The 17834-nt window shown below is 53.4% G+C and overlaps 1 protein-coding gene across 9 annotated transcripts in view; it reads left to right on the plus strand.

The window, feature by feature from the left end:
• The window catches only part of STUM (stum, mechanosensory transduction mediator homolog), a 69964-nt gene that overhangs the window by 48868 nt on the left and 3262 nt on the right, over window positions 1-17834 (plus strand). The window contains exons 2-4 of one of the 9 annotated variants that reach the window (XM_055084052.1): window positions 8553-8732; window positions 12083-12183; window positions 13259-14288. In XM_055084052.1, the coding sequence (XP_054940027.1) occupies window positions 8553-8732; window positions 12083-12183; window positions 13259-13465 (488 nt within the window). In that variant the 3' untranslated portion in view covers window positions 13466-14288. Of the gene's footprint in view, window positions 1-2244; window positions 2439-2596; window positions 3315-3375; window positions 3426-5156; window positions 5534-8552; window positions 8733-12082; window positions 12184-13258; window positions 14289-17834 lie in introns of those variants that run through there. The other 8 variants (XR_008617037.1, XM_028488383.2, XM_028488385.2 and 5 more) reach the window with 8 other exon arrangements.

A 17834-nucleotide genomic window follows, 5' to 3' on the forward strand; every position in this document is an offset into this window, starting at 1 on the left:
GCCTGTACAAATGAACCACCTTAGTTCGTTTGCATGGCTGAGTAATATTCCATGGTACATAGGTACCACATCTTCTGTATCCACTCGTCTGTGGATGGGCATTTAGGTTGTTTCCATGACCTGGCTGTTGTAAATAGTGCTGCAATGAACATTGGGGTGCATGTGTCTTTTAGAATTATGATTTTCTCTGGGTATATGTCCAGTACTGGGATCGCTGGGTCATATGTTAGTTCTATTTTTATTTTTTTAAGTAACCTCCATACTGTTCTCCATAGTGGCTGTCACGAGCACTCTTAAACCCTCCTGATTCTGCCTTCCTAGGGCTTTTGTCCAGAATCATTTGTGAACTTGTAGTCACTTCTTTTTCCTTTCCTTTTCCATTTCCCTTTGAAATGATTGCACAATGATGAAAAGATGATGACCAGACCCACTGAATTACAATCTCAGGTTGTAGCCCAGGAAGGTGTATTTTTAGCACAATCTCCATTGCTTCTTATGCCCCCACCTCCAGGTTTGAGAATTGAAATCTCATAGGGCTGAGTTTGACCCTGAACGTGATCTCCCATTTATCTTATTCTGGCTGTGAACTGGAACACACTGTCAGCAGTGGGACGTGTTTTTTTTTTTTGTGGTATGCGGGCCTCCCTCTGCTGCGGCCTCTCCCGTTGCAGAGCACAGGCTCCGGACGCGCAGGCTCAGCGGCCATGGCTCACGGGCCCAGCCGCTCCGCGGCATGTGGGATCCTCCCAGACCGGGGCGCGAACCCGGTTCCCCTGCATCGTCAGGCGGACGCGCAACCACTGCGCCACCAGGGAAGCCCTGGGACGTGTTTTGTATGGTGTGGCTTGTCCTTCCAAATCGGCTGTGAAGTCCGGACCAAGCCGTCCCTTACATTTCCTTCCCGTCCCCCGAAGCTCACGTTCAACGTTGTGCTGGTAAGAGAGCTGTGCTCAACCAACCCTCCCTGGAGGAATGATGGAGGGGGTCCAGGTTTAAGTCTCGGCCACTGATGAGTAACACATCTTAGTGACCGCAGAGCCAGCTGCAGGTGATGGCTGGGGTCCAACTGGACTTACTGGTCTCCGTCCCAGGGGAGCGCATTTTCTGGGAGCAGCTTCTTCAGAGGACAGCTCCGCCCTTCTCCCCTTGAGCTCAAGAGGCCTTGAGAGCCCCCCTCGAGTCCAGAACCTTCTACATCTCTCACGTGAGTCATGTGACAAGCTGAACCTGATGGGGCTCATGAAGGACGATTTCAGCCCCCAGGCTCCATCCTATGGAGCAGAGCCAGCCCCTCTCCTGACGGGAAACTGCCAGCCCACTTTGCACTGCTTCTCTTCTGGCGTCTGACGGTGGGGGCGGGGGCGGGAACCGGGAGCCCTCCCCCAGGACCCTTTGGGATATCCAGGATGGAAGTGGAGGGCTGCTTTCTCCTCCCCACTGCCTGCGCCCGGGGCCTGAGCCCTGAGCTCCTCGGGGAAGCCAGTGGCCTCGGCAGATCCATGGTGGCCAGAGAGGGCTATGGCTGCAAAGTCCTTGGGGGTCTTTGCTGTAAATCTCTGTGCGGTGAGGGTGGGGTCCTCCTCAGGCTTCTCCCACCCTCCTCTCTCCCTCAGGATCCTGTAGGACACGCAAAGCACACGTCCATGCCTAAGTTGCAGGTGTCTTACAGCACGCGGATTTTGGTGGTTGACAGTTCGGTTCATTACCATCCTTTTCCTTTGTGCCAATTAGTGTTGGCCGGGCCTTGACACCCCCAGAAACATTATGGCCAGGCCCCTGCCTCTGCTGCGGAGGGTAACCTCCCTGACTCAGCGCCGGGTCACGTGGCGGACGCTGTGGGACGGAGTGAAAGGCCGGAATCACAGACTAATTTCCTACAAGGTTCTGTGGTTTTCCGGCTCTGTATCCAGGAGGCCAGTCTCTCCGCCCCTCGGAGAAGGGTTCTCAAACCTGATTGTGAGTTAGAATCAGCTGGGGGACTGTTTCTTTCATCCTTTCGAACAAGCCATCCCCGGACCCATCCCTGGATGCGTCACTGCCTTTGGTGGTCTGGAGGTGCGGCTCTGCAACCTGCATTTGCCTGAGCCTCCGCTGGAGAATTCTAATGCGCAAACCTGTTTGGGAAATCTGCTGTAGGCCCCCCCTCACCCCTCACCTTCTCAGCTCGTCGAGAACCTTGCCACCCGCTTACCCTCTATCTGGTTATGTCCTCATCCTCTCCCCTCTCTGGCGGCTTCTCCTCAGCAGACAGACAAGCTGAAGTCTCTCCCAAGCACTTCGGAGAGAGGGATCCTCGCCTGTGTTCTGAAATCTTCACATCATTCTCCCCTCAGACCTCTGACATCCTGCTCCCTCCTCCTCATCCTCTCAGCCCCCCTCTGAGGCTGCTCGTGACCTAATCAGACCCGGGGCCCACCTGTCCCGTCTCCATCCCTGCGGTAAGTGTCCCTGTCCACCAGCTCCCCTTCCCTGAGACGCCTCTGTTTCTGGGACACTCTCCCTCACCTCTCGGATCGGCCCCGCTCTGCCCCCTTTGTGGTCTTAATGTCCCCCTGGGTCTTTCAGTGATCTTTCCTTGAATTCCATGCCCTCCCAGGTGACCTCATTCGCTCTGGCGACTTGCGCTACCCGCAGCCCCTGTCTCCAGCTCGGCTCTGCTCAGCCCATGGGCACAGCCCTCACTGGGCTCCATACCTGGTTTGTGGCTCCACCCTCATCACATAGCGTGGGAAACCAGACACCCAGACCCACCTGTGGCCCCTTCTCCCTCCCCCGACATGCAGCAGGTCCCCCAATCCCTGGGACTATCCCCTCCTGGGGGTCCTTCTCCCCCTCCCCTCCCCGCTGCCATGCCTCCCTGCCCACCTCACCTCATCTCGTCTCCTAGCCTCTGCCTCACCCCTTCTGCCCCATCCTCCCCTTGGGAGTCAAAACCCTGGTCTGTGATTCCCCATTGAAACCCTTCCCGGGGCTGCGTGTTGCCTAGAAGAGGAAATCGGGCCCCGCAGCACGTCCCTCGGGGCCCTCTGCAGTCTGACCCCTGCCCGCCTCCAGCCCCGTTTTTCATCCCTGCCCCGAACGCCGCAGCCTATGCCCAGCTCCCTGTGTCCTCAAAGTCCCTTGCCACCCTCTGAGCTTCCGGACGGACACACTGGGTCATCTCTGGGATGCTCTTCCCCTCCTCCTCCCCTTGATTTTTTCCCATCAGCTTTCCAGACCTCTCCCCACTTCATGTTCTCTTCTGTGAAGCCTCTTCGGATAAACCAAACAAGATTCGTCACTGTTCCTTTTGTGACCCAGTGTCCCCACCAGAATGTGAGCTCCCGGAGTGGGACCCGGCCGAGTCCCACCTCCCGCTGCACTCTGTATTCCCAGGGCCCAGCGCGGGCTCATGGTTGGTGCTCATGCAAGAAGTTAGAACTAACCCGTCGCTGTTGGAGAGGGTTTGTTTTTTAGCGGGTAAGACTCATTTAAAGTAATTAACACCTCTTCGTATGAAAGGGTGCTAAAATCATTAAAAAAAACTTCCGGTTGAATACGTTAAAACGATGTTTTTATATTATAAATCCATTCACGGGACTTCCATGGGGGCGCAGTGTTTAAGAATCCGCCTGTCAATGCAGGGGACACGGGTTCGAGCCCTGGTCCGGGAAGATCCCACATGCCGCGGAGCAGCTAAGCCCGTGCGCCACAACTACTGAGCCTGTGCTCTAGAGCCCGCAAGCTACAACTACTGAGCCCGCATGGCACAACTACTGAGCCCGCACGCCTAGAGCCCAAGCTCTGCAACAAGAGGAGCCCCTGCACCACAGCAAAGAGTAGCCCCCGCTGGCCGCAACTAGAGAAAGCCCGTGCGCGGCAACAAAGACCCAACACAGCCAAAAATAAATAAATAAAATACATAAATTTAAAAAAACAAAACCAAAAAAAGTGTACAGTTCAGTGGCATTAAGCACATTCACACTGTTGTGCAACCATCACTACCATCCATCTCCAGAACTCTTTCATCTTGCAAAACTGAAACTCTGTGCCCATTAACTAATAACTCCTCATCTCTTCCTCCCCCAGCCCCTGGCAACCACAATTCTATTTTCTCTTCCTATGATCTGACTACCCTAGGTACCTCATACAAGTGAAATCAGACAACATTTGTCTTTTTGTGATGCGCTTATTACACTTAGCATAATATCTTCAAAGTTCACCCATGTTGTAGCCTGTGTCAGAACTTCCTTTTTAAAGATGAATAATATTCCAGTATATGTATATATCACATTTTGCTTTGTCTGTTCATCCATCTGTAGATACTTGGGTTGCCTCCACGTTTCAGCTATTGTGAATAATGCTGCATTGAACGTGGGTTTACAAATATCTCTTTGAGACTCTGCTTTCAGTTCTTTTGGGTATGTACCCAGAAGTGGAATTGTTGGGTTATATGGTGACTCTATTTTTAATTTTTTGAGGAAGGGCCATACTGTTTTCCATAATTTTTTTTTTTTTTTTTTTTTTTGCGGTACGCGGGCCTCTCACTGTTGTGGCCTCTCCCGTTGCGGAGCACAGGCTCCGGACGCGCAGGCTCAGCGGCCATGGCTCACGGGCCCAGCCGCTCCACGGCATGTGGGATCTTCCCGGACCGGGGCACGAACCCGTGTCCCCTGCATCGGCAGGCGGACTCTCAACCACTGCGCCACCAGGGAAGCGCCTCCTTAATTTTTAATGTAAGGATACAACCTCCTTAGACTGAAAAGAGCCCAGGCTTCCACACTAGACAGATCTGGGTTTAAATCTGCACTCTGCTATGTGGGCACTTAGCCTTTCTGAGCTTTGGTTTCCCTTTCTATAAAGTGGGAACCACTATCCAGCTGTCGTAAGGATTAGAGGTAGTGTGGTTAGGAGAGGGTAGCATGCTGCAGCACACTATAGGTGTGCAGTAAATGATATCTGTGTTAATTTTACTTAATATTTACCCCGCATGCTTGTGTTCACCTTCTACCATCTTTCTACTTCAGTGATGTTCTCTTTTATAATGGTGTCAGCCTGTGTTCATCTCATATCCCACAGCATGATACACGAGCAGAGGCGAAGGAGGTGGCACACACTTTCTAATGGTTCCTGTGTCCACTACCAAGCCCTGAATTCGTGTCCCCATCATTTTTCAGCTCTGCTTTCTTCGTTTGTCTTAGTCATCTCAGACACTTTCAGTCTACTCAACACCCTGCTGACAAAAAGGACTGTCCGTCTTCCCTGGTGGCGTAGTGGTTGGGTGTCTGCCTGCCGATGCAGGGGACAGGGTTCGATCCCTGGTCCGGGAAGATGCCACATGCCGTGGAGCAACTAAGCCCGCGTGCCACAACTACTGAAGCCCGCGCACCTAGACCCCATGCTCCGCAACAAGAGAAGCCACCCAATGAGAAGCCTGTGCGCCGCAACGAAGAGTACCCCCCGCTCGCCGCAACTAGAGAAAGCCCGTGAGCAGCAACGAAGACCCAACACAGCCAAAAATAAATAAATAAATAAATTTTTAGAAACCAGAAAAACCCGGACTGTCCATTTGGTGAGAGTGGGAGAACAGCATTTGCCTCCCCAAATCTCCCAGAGGGCCACCCCTGGCGCTGTGTCAGGAACATAGAAGGGCTGTTTAGACTTGAGTCTTGGTCTTGAATCTGTCTGGTTGATCTTGAGCCCTTGGTAATTACACTTTAGTGAGCATTATCATTATTTGAGTGGAAGGAGAAACTTGCTTAGAAATGCAGATTCCTGGGCCACCCCTTAGACATCCAGCTCTCAGACGGACACCCAGGCATCTGCATTTTAAACAAATACTGCAGGTGATGATGCAGGTGGTCTGAGGATGAACTTCACACTGGTTGCATTTCTTTGGGTCCCCGTATCCCACCTGCTGTTCACCAGGCGCTGTGCTGGGCTGGGGGCAGAAAGGTGGATGAGATGCCACCTGGGACCTCAGAGGAGTTCTCAGTAACTCAGGAGGCAGGAGCACCCACAAGCAGTGGCAGTTGTTCGGATGAGGAGGAAGGCGGGGCAGGCTTGGGATCAGAAATCAGCCTGGTGGACTCAGGGGTCGGCCTTGGATCTGAGGCACGAGTGTGTGGGCTGAGGGAAAGGCCACATTAGGAAGCCAGTAGGAGCCACCAAGTTTGGACAAAGAAGGGCCAGCAGCCAGGGTGCAGAGAGGGAGGAAATCAAAGCTCTCCCAACTCCGTCCACCCCAATCCCCGCCTGCCGGGCAGCTTCCTCAAGGAGCAGGAAGTATAAGAAGTAGGAACGTGAGAACCATGGGCTGATTTCCCAAGTGGCTTGCATTCTCGTCTGGACGTGCCTTCCCAGGTCACTCCACCCGTGAGGTCAGGATGACGGAGACGGCCATCGGCATCAGACAGCCGCGGGGTCAATGCCCACCTGGGAGTGTGACCTTGGACAAGATACTTAATTCTTGATTGTGTGTGTGTGCGTGCTTTAAAATGTAGATTTTATTATGAGTTAGGTATGGTGAGGCCAACAGATCAGGAAATTATGGCCACTGAAAAGATAGGTTTTTTTCTCTTTAACATTCCTCTTTTAAAAAAAGTTTTATTGAAGTGTAGTTGATTTACAATGTTGTATTAATTTCTGGTGTACAGCAAAGTGATTCAGTTATACATATATATGTTCTTTTTCCTAGTCTTTTCCATTATAGTTTATCACAGGGTACTGAATACAGTTTTCTGTGCTATCCAGCAGGACCTTGTTGTTTATCCATTCTATATATAATAGTTTGCAGGAAAGATAGTTTGTGACAGTTCCTAAGAGGAGGGGGCACACCACACTTTGGGGGTGGCTGATGAGGAAGGCACAGTTAGGAGGCAGAGGAAATGAGGGGAAAACGTTGGGAGGAGCCTTTACTGTGGTTTCCATGGGAAGGAACGGCAAGACAGGGTAAGCAGGTTTAGGATGGGCTAGTTTGAATCATTTCAGTGGTCTCTGGGGTTTAGGGGCTGCCCTAGTGGTCTGGTACCTGGCTCTGGGTGACTGGGGTAGGGGGGGAGTGACCCAGAGTGTGAGAGTCCATAAAGGAGGAGTTTGGATGTGGTCTCTGGATTGGTTGGGTTTCGTAAAAAAGTCATTTAGTATCTCTAGGACTTGGCTAGCTGTGGGAGGGGGTCTCTCCAGGGTCAGCAAGGCCCCAGATATCAGAGCATCAGAAACACATGGTTAATACAATACGTAAGACAGTGTGGTGGGCAGAAAAATGTCCATACCCTGGTCCCCAGAACCTGTCTCTCCAGGGTCAGCAAGGCCCCAGATATCAGAGCATCAGAAACACATGGTTAATACAATACGTAAGACAGTGTGGTGGGCAGAAAAATGTCCATACCCTGGTCCCCAGAACCTGCAAATATGGTACCTTACATGGTAAAAAGGACTTGGCAGATGTGACTAAGTTAAGGATCTCAAAATGTGGGAATTACCCTGGATTATCCGGTGGGCCCGATGTACTCACAAGGGTCCTTATAAGAGGGAGACAGGAGGATCAGAGTCAGAGAGAGAAGATGTAAGGATGGGAGCTGAGGTCAGAGAGGAGAGAAGTGCAGCTCCTGGCTGTGATGACACAGCCACGAGCCAAGGAGTGCAGGCAGCCTCATGAAGCTGGAAGAGGCCAGGAAGCCAAGTGTTCCCCAGAGCCTCCAGAAAGGACCCAGCCCTGAGGACCCATTTCAGACTTCTTATCTCCAGAATTGTGTTGTTTTAAGCCACTAAGTTTGTGGTAACTTGTTACAACAGCCATAGGAACCTCGTACAAATCGAAGGCCAGCTGCCTTGCAGGGTCATTGAGGGGCTCAGAGCCTGTGTAGAAAAAAGCCTGGCTGGAGGGAAATGTCAGTAAATGTGGCAATATTACCCGCAGGGCTCTGGGAAGTTTGGGACGAGGTAAAGACCATGGACACACCCACCACGTTGCTCTGTGCCTTGTGGCTGCTCAGTAAATCTCGGGCTCTCTGTCCTTCCCCTTACAGGTCTGGGGTGCTTGGGGGAGCCCCTGCAGGGAAGGGTTCCGGGAGGTATGCCCTGGCCTGTGCTCTCTCCCCTCTGCTGGCACCTGCAATCAGCGTGTGTGCTGGGGGTCATTTCCTGAATTTACCCTGTGGGTGGCTTCCTGTCACCTCAGCGGCAGCAACTCCTACCTCTGAACTCTTAAGCCCTAAGGATCCTTGCCACATGAGGTTGGTGCCCTTTCCACCTGCTGTCTGTTGTCCTTGCAAGTCACTGCACCGTTGCTCCTTAACGGCAGGGACCCATTGTCATGTGACATCTGTGTTCCCCCAGAGGCCTCAGGACTGTGCTGGGTCCTTGGCACCCCCAGGCCATGCCTCCTCCAGGCTGGTACGTTGGCATCTCTAGTATGGGCAGCAGAGGTGGTCTGAGCCGGAAGGTGCCACACAGGCCGCTCTCTCGGAGCTCCCGGAGGGCGAACCGCTGGGCCCCAGGCTAGTGATGGGCCCACGCGCCGCTGTGTCTCCCGGCGCCCTCAGAAGGCTGTCCCCTCCGGCCTCTCACAGGGACGTTCGTCTCGGCCTTCACCGTGCTGTGTGGTGCCCGCACCGACCTCCCGGACAGACACGTGTGCTGCGTCTTCTGGCTGAACATCGCTGCGGCCCTCATCCAGATGCTCACGGCCATCGTCATGGTGGGCTGGATCATGAGCATCTTCTGGGGCATGGACATGGTCATCCTCGCCAGTGAGTAACCGCTGGTACCGCGCCTCCCTGAGGGGCTGGGGCGGGGCCGGCATGCGGGGAGCAGGGCTGGAGGAGGGGCAGGGGCCAGGGTGGTCTGGGGGTTTGCGATCCTTCGGGGCATGGGGGCTTCGCAGGGCCATCTGCACGCCTGGGCCTGCTCCTCCTCCCAGGGCTCACCTGTGTCCTCGTCACTAGTGCCCGTGGCCGCCTGGCTCCGGGACCCTCCCCGCACGCCCAGCCCCGAGGCCTGCAGGGAATCTGAGAGACCTGAGCTGGAGGGGAAGGGCGTGAATAAGGGAGGCAGGGAGCCCCTGTTCAGCTCAGAAACAGCCCGGCTGACAACCGTGGTAGCAGGGGTACGGCCCGCATGAGCTCAGGTCCCCTGTGCCTCCATCATGCCGTTTCCAGAAAGAAGGAAAAGGCCACTGAGTATGTTTGCCCTCAGGAAACACTGTAACTGTTTTTTTTACAACTAGACCAGCATAATTTCAACTTCTTTTAAACTAAGCTCTTTGTTCCTTGATGCTAAAGCCTTACTCTTCCTAATTTGTATGCAGTGGACCTTCACCAGTCACTTAACACAAACTTGATCCCGACACAAAACTACCAGAGAAGACTTGATTAACATTTTTAAAATAACCTAGTGAGATCTTAAAACAGACACCTATTTTAAGCAGCCGTGTTCGTCACCCTGTGCCCCTGTGCATGTCCCTGTATTGTCACACGTTCGGTCTACCTCATTAGGTCTCAGTTCCTCACTAACAAGGACCACGTCTCCTCAGGCACTTTGCCCTTCTCCCCACACCCCACGCTCCTACTGTGTCCTACACCTGACAAAACCATTGACAGGTGGAATATCAATGCCAGAGGTGAGCTGTGCCAGGTAAGGACAGCAGAAGCAGGAGGGGAAGCGCAGGGGTCGGGGGCTTGAGAACGATCTAGAATGATTCCTAGTTGACCCAGTCTGAGTTCAGGGTCCTGTGAGGATCCAAGATTCAGGGCACACACAGATGCCAGGGCCCAGCAAGGCTCGGGTCAGTGACCAATTAAGCCAGCAGGCCGGAGAAAATGCAGCTCCTTGAGCCTGAGTGAGCTCGGCAGAGCCCGTAGATTGGTCAGACAGGCTGCTTGGAAGCAGCTCCTCCCCTGCCTGGGATGCTGGACTGCCAGGGCATCCCAAAGTTAGAGCTGGGAGACAGGGGCAGCCAGAGAGGAGGGAGGGGGACACTGGGCAGGGAGAAGCTGAGCAGCAGTCAGAAGACAGTCCTTCCTTGCTGGGGAAAGCTGCTCTCAGGGCAGGGGCTGCTGTCAGGGAGGACGTCGGAGAGTGGGCAGAGCAGGCAGAGACCAAGGCAGGCCCCTCGTGGGAGCCTCGCCCCATGGGCCTGTCCACGGACCACTTGCATTTGTGGGGAGGGGTGCAGAACATCGCTCATTGGACAGAAGTGCTGCCTGTCATCCTGTGAGTCCTGAGAAGCCAAGTCTGACAATTTCCCAGGGAGTTGGGTGCTTCCCGAGAGGCCTGTGTAAGCTCCTGACCTTGGTCCCAGTTGGAAACTGGAAGGGACCTCCGCTCTCAGAGGCTTCCTCAGCGGCAGATGGAAAGCCTGTGACAGCTGCCCCATCTCCACCCAACATGAGCCCCGACCCCTCTTACTGCATCATCTCCTCATCACACAACTGTCTGGCCAGGCGCTGGGGCATGTTAGTAAGGAAATTTCCTGTTACAGCGGCACAAGCCTGTGTCACAGGGTGGGTCTCAGTAAATGTGTTGATGCCTAATCTGATCCCTAGAGCTTTCTGGTATTCTTTTTTTGGTCATGCTTGATACCAGGACCCACAGGGTCTGGATCTTAGAGATAGCTTCAAGAACTCCCCTTATCACCTCCTAGAGGAGGAAACAGAGACCCGAGAAGGGCAGATGGGGACCTGTCACTTCCTCACCTTCCACCACCCTACCTGTTGACTCAGCAGAAATCCCTCTTCTGTGGCTGGTGTCGGGGCCATATTTGGGCTGCAGGCTAATCAAGTGCTGGAACCCACTTCCCCACCCTTCCTACCCTCTTCCCCCCTGATCCAAGCTTTCACTGTGGGTCACCTCCTTGGTTCCAGGGATGCTGTCTTTGTGTCAGACTTTTTAGAACACTGTTTGGGGGATGGACTTGAGGGCTGCACCAGAAAACCCAACACACCTCACTGCTACCCGCTTACCCCTCCTGGCTACCAGACTTGCTCACACATCTCAGCAAGGGGTGCCTTTTCCCTTTCTCCAAAAAGTAAGCCCACCCTCAAAGGATGAGTAATTGCCACTGCTGAGATGGTGCTGTGGGCTGGAACTGCCCCGAGCAGCAATGGAGTGTGTGTATCCCAGGATGACTACGTAGAAGAGAATAGCCACAATTGACTTATTTGTTCTGGTAGATAGTTGGATAGGGGGCTGTTCTTTCCGGTGTCACTCCAGCCCCGTCCTGTGAAAATGAAGGGAACTTTTCAATTATAACAATACAGGGTGATTTTTTTTTTTTTACCTGGCATTGCCTGGGGTGTCATCAAGAAATGTACCATCAAGAAAAACCTCCTAAGAGGGGAATCAGAGAAATATAGATCAAAGTAGAAGCTAAAATCAGGAACTTACAAGGCCACTGCTCTATTTATATTAATAATAACAAATAACAGTCAACAACAGCCCTGTATTGGTTGTGGGTCACTAAATATTTGGTAGTTGTACGAGAGCCTCTCTCTACTGCCATACCCATGACAGACATTGCTAATCAATCATGACACTTTCTGCTGAATAGCCTTACATGGTCTTAACGCAGGGCTTCAGGCAGTCACTATCAATGGATCCAAGATGTCTGCAAGATAAAGTCTGTTTGCCATCCCCCACCTGGGTCTTTCCCAAAGCAATAGGTTTTATATACGTGGCTCCTGTCCACATAAAAGGCGAACCCCGTGGCTCAGACAGAGCTGGGCTGGGGCCAGGATGGGTCACTTCAACATCTTTAGGTTGTCACAGTTAAACCTGTCCTGTACCCGTCCCTCTTGGGGTCCATCCAGAATTCATCTCAAGACAAACGTGGGTTGGGGGTGGAAGAAGAGTGAGGGGCAGGAGATGAGCAGAAGAGCGGCCTTGGCTGAGATACGGAGGGAAGGGGAGAGAGCTCCTTGGCAGTGTCTCACCGGGTGTGACCCCCGGGGAGGGGAGCACACTCTCTGTGCGCTCCTGCAGCCACGTCCACACGCCTGCTGGGGCTGGCCCCTGGCCTCAGTGGCTGGCCACTGAATACTGGCCACAGCCTGCTTCCATCTCCTGGGCCCCACGGTGAATCCTCCCTCTTTTTATATTTCAGGCAGTCCCTCTGGCCTCTGTTTTCAGACTGTTTTCTCTTTCTCTTTTTCTCCTCTTCCTCATGCTGCCTCATACCCCTGTGTGGCTCCAAAGTTTCCCAAGGTGAGTCTGTTGGGGGATGACAGGCCTCTTGCCTGGGCTGCCTTGGGCCTCCCCTTCCCTGTCCTGCCCCGCTCCCCCAATGCACACAAACACCCCCTCTCCCAATTGGTCAACAAGCTTCTATTTTCAGAAGCTTCTTTTTTTGTTTATTTTGGAAAGTGTTTAAACATAGACACAAGTAGAAGGCCTAGTACAATGAGTCCCTAAACGCACATATTGGCTTTAACCATTATCCACTCATGGCCACTCTGGTTTCGTTTATTACTCCCTACATCTTCCTCTACCCCGAACACCTAAATTTGATGAATATCTGGTAAATAAAGAGAAAAACTACATGTAAGTCCACTGATGCTCCTCTGTGGGCTGAGTTAGCAGCTAAGAGGGGTAACCACTCAGCAAATTCCAAACTTATAATTTCACCCTTAAATATTTCAGTAGATGTCTTTTTAAAAAAACGAAACCAAAAACCACAATACCCTTTCATGCTCAAATAAACTAGCATCAGTTCCTTAATATCAACAATGGTCAATTTTTTCCCATGTCCTCATAATCATCACCAAGGCTTTAAAGGTTCAAAGCCATCAGTCGCCTTGGCCTGTGTCAGAGATGTCCAGCTGATGGAGCACGCACGCTTGGCTCCCGCCTTCTGTACGCTGTCTTCCTCTTTAATTCTTTCCTCCTCTCGGTCCACATGTACCAGATGCCCATCACTTGGGGAAGCCTGCCGGGTACCTTCTCCCAAGGCTCCGCATTGGGAAATCACAGCAGGCCAGTCTGCTGGGGCCACTGTTGTGCAGTAGCTAGCTTCAAGGGTGTGGCTTCAGGAGCGCAGTGATAGCCTTCCAAGCCCCACCAGATCTGCAGCAGACACCCTCCTCTCGTATATCCCCCACTAAGCCCAAAGATCCTCTGTTCTCCATTCATCCCTTTGTTCCCCATTAAAAGCCAATGACCTTGGCAGTCATTTACACCTCTGTGTGAATAAGTTCTAGCATATTCTAGTCTGGCGGCACGCCTGGAGAAGTGCTGAGGGAAGCGGGTGTCTGACCATCTCTCCTCCGCTTCTTTCTTACAGGCTACAAGGAGCAGGGCATCCCACAGCAGCTGTGAGCCCGGGCGAGCCACTGAGAAGCCCAGTGTCCAGGAGGGCCACGTCAGGCAGAGGCGGGCACGGGGTCTTCACATGTTCTCTTCTGCCGCTTCCTGGGTTTGGAGTGGAAAGAGGGGACTTAAAAATATTATTGATTTTGAAAACGCATCTGCTTTTCTCAGCAGGCTCTGAGGGCTACCAGCTCCTCCCACTGCTCCAGAGAGCCCTGTAGTGCAGACACCCAGAGCATCTGGGTTGGGTGGGGTGGAGATGGGAATGCCTTGAGAGAGGCAGGAGCGCCCCGGCTCGGCCCGCTTCGCGTCCCCCGCTGCCCACTGCGAGGGCGCGAGGGGCCGCCAGTCCAGGCAGCAGTGGCCCCGTCCAGACGAGCAGGGCTCGTCAAGGGGCAGGACTGCAGTGGACACCTCTTCCGGGTCCCCAGCCCCTGCCAGATTGGTCTCCTGTGGGCAGCAGGAGTGAGGATGGACAGACTCCGGCCCAGTGTGGAAAGGCCCGCTGTGCCCTCAGCTGTCAGGGGGACAGATCCCCGCAGGTGTCTGCTGACCCTAACCGCAGCCCTCACCTCCTCTCGCCCCTGAAATCTCCAGGCCTGGGTGTGTCTGACCTTTGTTTCCCTGGGAAGGAGGGCAGTGGCTCCATTCCTGGGGCCAAACTGCTGGAATTGCCAGGTGTTCATACACAAATTTACCAACCAGGTTTGCATGGGCAGCCTTTCCCGTTATACTTAACACCATTTGGGGTCCACTCTCCTTTTTCTGAAGTCCCTGGGGCCGAATGGGTCTCTGACATGACAAATTTTGGATCTGAGGAGGAGAATAAGGGATATTTGCCATACATTTCCTTACAGCCCGGCAGAGTCTGGAACAGCTCACCACCATCAAACACGTGACCATTTCTGCAGAGAAACATGTGAATAGTCAGACTAATTAGGATCAATAAAACTGTAAATAGCCTTACCTCAGTACAGGTCAGATTTTGCCACTAAATAAGCTATGGGAGAAAACTCACCATTTGAGAGCTTTGGCGGTTTTAGGATTGCAAAAAAAAAAAAAAAAAAAAAAAAAAAAAAAAAAATTGTATGGGGTGCTGGCCCTCTCTCTGAAAATCCTTCTTGCAAACAGATGCTTTCAGGTGATGCTGTTGGTGTTACACAGGGATTTCTCCTCTTGCAAAGGGACAATCAGGCCCTTTAAGACACCTCTGTAAGTGATTGTTACAGAGCCGGAGCCAACAGAAGCTGTCTGATTCAAGATCAATCAGAAATTAAGAGAACGGATATCTACATGACAGTGACAAGATGGACATTTACATGTCTGTTTTCTTTTCATTTTCATTCTAATGTAGGAATCGCTAAAATGTGGGGCTGGCCCAAAGCCAAGTTTTTGGCCTGACTGGACTTTGTGCCATTGGGTGTGTTTCTCTCCAAGGGGCATTTCCTATCCATCACAGGCTCAGTCAGAATTTGGCCAGGGCTGGAGGAGTGGCCTGTCTGGCCTTTTTCCCCGTGCTAGATGGGAAGGCTTGGGGAGCCGGCCGCAGGACAGGTCCCTCGCTCCACTGTGAGCCCCTTTGCGAGCCGCTGCTTGCATAGTCTCTGTTCCTACAACCCTCCACCTGGGGCAGTGGCCCACCTACCCCATCCACTGGGCTTTCTAATTACAGTCCTGTTGGGAAGTGGGCCTCAGGGTCCCTGTGGCCTGGAGAGCAAACCGGCATCCTGGGAGAGACAGAATTCCTTCCAGCCACTTGCTCCCCTAGCCCACCCTGGCCCTGACTCAGGGGTGGGTTCTCTCCTCCTTGGCCTGATCCTACCCCGCTGTCCACCCCTTAGTTCTGATGAGCTGCCTGGGGCCGGGTTGCACTTTCTGGACACCTGGCAGTGTCTATCTCTTCCCCCTCCCTTCTTCCTGGCCCCAACCTGGGCCTTTGCTGCCTCTTTCACGTTTGGAAGCCTCTGTGTTTTCAAGGTGTGGGCTCAGATCTGGTTTTATCCAGAAAGTCAGAACCTTCTGCTGTGTGAAGACAGCATCCTCCAGGCCAAGAGGAGAGCAGGCTGGCGGCTGGCTGCTCTCAAGGAAGCGGCGTCAGAGCACGGAGCCTCCCCTAGAATCAGATAAAAACAGCTCCAGCTGAGGGAAGGAACTCCAGCCCACTGTCCGTCACCCCAAACAGCTCCCCCCGAGTTTGCTTGACTCCCCGGAGAGATGACAGGTGTCAGGAGGGGGGACTGCCCCCACAGGGAGAGGGTGGATCTTATTTTCCTGGCGTGGCCGGGGGTGGCTGCTAAGGAGGTAGAGAAGAGAGAGCAATTTATGTCTCATGTTTAGTGACACATTCAGACACGGGTGGAGTTTTCTTGAGTGACAAGTGTCACCATGTGTCCCAGTGTGGGATGGCTTCATGCCAGGGTTTGTGTGCTTGGAAGGACATCTCCCCTCCTACACCCTGTTCCCCGGATCCTCCCCTCACCTGCGGCTGCTTCTCCAAACTTGAGAAGACACCAGCCTCAAGAGGCAGCCCCTTTCCAGGTAACTGAGGTGCAGAAGAAACCAAGAGGACCCCAGCCCGTCTTCTGAACAATGAGTCTATGAGGATTGCCAGGCGGGTGGATCAGCTCAAAATAGCTTCTCTCTGAGTGAGACCATGGTCTCAGCACATCATCATCATTAGATAAGGAACAATGGCTAGTCCTCTGAGCTGGCCGCTCAGGCTTTTAGATGGCCAAAGTTAATTTATGAAACACCAGCCAGCTGAAAAGCATGGTTCTCTGGCCAGCAAGAGCTTGGTAGACACACAGCCCTTTGCTGACAGATCTTGGCGTACCTCAGTGGTGCAGCACAAGGGTGATGGTCCAGAAACCCCAGGGTGCATTTCAGGTCCAGCCATTTATCAGTCAGAATTCCGTAGGACATTCCTAGGCCACGGGTGTTTGGCGCAGGGATCACAGGCACACAGAGAACCTCACAGTGAATGAGATACTCCCAGAACCTAATTATGACACTTGGAACACAGTGGCAATTCCCTTGGGCCAGAGCAGGATCCTGGAGCAAGAATGAGCCACCTGGCCGCCTGGGAGTGTCTTGTGGACAGTGGAGACAGCTGAGCTGGATCTTAAGATCTGAGCCCGAGCCAAGACTTCGGGCCTGGAAGACCGGGGTCCCCGTGGGGAGCAACAGGGGCGGATGGCTCCCGGCTCTGTTCCGGCACCCCTCCTGCCTGCCATGGTGCTGAGGCTGCAAGCAGGAGCCCTCCCGCAGCCCCTGCCTGACGAGCAGCAGGCCTGGCCTTGGAGCCAGGCTCTGGCTGCACTTGAGGGAAGGTAAGGAAGGGACACGAGGCCCTCTCTCTGCTGCCTCGGACCCACGTGTGAGCCCCAATGACAAGGGCAGCCTCTAGATGCTGGGCCCTTGCCAGGCACTGTGGGGTGCATTTCATCTCCTGTGACCCTTACCGATAGCCTGCCGGGGAATTGGAGGGGGGGATGTCAGTGTGGGGGGATGGGAGGGGCTGGGGTGTTTTTCAGATGTCAGAACTGAGGCGACAAGAGAGGGTCCTCTCGGGGGGCAGTGCCCAGCCCACTCAGAAGTAATAGGGTGCCACCCTGCTGCCACCATCCTGGGCGGCCCTCAAACCTGCGCTCCCTCGATGAAGGCAGGCAAACCTGCCTGGTCCCAACAGGCAGGACCCCGCCCAGGGGCTCCATTCCCTGACCCACGGTGTCTCGGAGGCACGGCGGTGACTTCAGCCTCGTCTGGGCGCCACCAGGCCTGAGGAGCTGTAGGGAGCCTGCAGACAGGAAGGACAGAAAGAAAGAAAGCCACATGGCAACGTTTCCCCCTGGAGGGCTGGGACCCAGATCTCAGAAAGAAAAACCAAACCCCGAGCCCTGAGGCCAGCGAAAGGAGGGACCGGATCCACAGGACCAGGAGGATGGCTCCCAAAGGCCTGGGGCTCCTGAGTAGGAAAGCAAGGGACTGGCTGACAGTGGTCTTTCTGGGCCATCTCGGCTCTTTAAAATTAAAAAACCAAAAAAGACCTGACATGTTTTCTTTAGTGAGCCCCCATCCCTGCCCAGACAGGTGAGTTTGTGAGGGTCACTTCAGTTCTGCCTGGATCCAGCTCCTCTGGGCTGCTGGGCCCCAGCCGGGGAGGATCCTACCCTGGGAGAAGCACTGGGCCATGGGCTCCAGGCCCACCTCAGGATTTAATGACACCGGCTGTTTTTATCCTGTTCAGTGATGTTGACAGAGAAAGCCTCCTCAGTTGTGTTAACGGCCTGGGGATATGTAATTGAGATGTAAATCCTCCAGTTGTTGGCTGCAGGGGCTGTTCACTGTGTTTTGTTTTTTTTTTTAACATCTTTATTGGAGTGTAATTGCTTTACAATGGTGTGTTAGTTTCTGCTTTACAACAAAGTGAATCAGTTATACATATACATATGTTCCCATATCTCTTCCCTCTTGCGTCTCCCTCCCACCCACCCTCCCTATCCCACCCCTCTAGGTGGTCACAAAGCACCGAGCTGATCTCCCTGTGCCAT

Source organism: Physeter macrocephalus, chromosome 4 (assembly GCF_002837175.3).
Source record: "Physeter macrocephalus isolate SW-GA chromosome 4, ASM283717v5, whole genome shotgun sequence".
Taxonomy (NCBI): Eukaryota; Metazoa; Chordata; class Mammalia; order Artiodactyla; family Physeteridae; genus Physeter; species Physeter macrocephalus.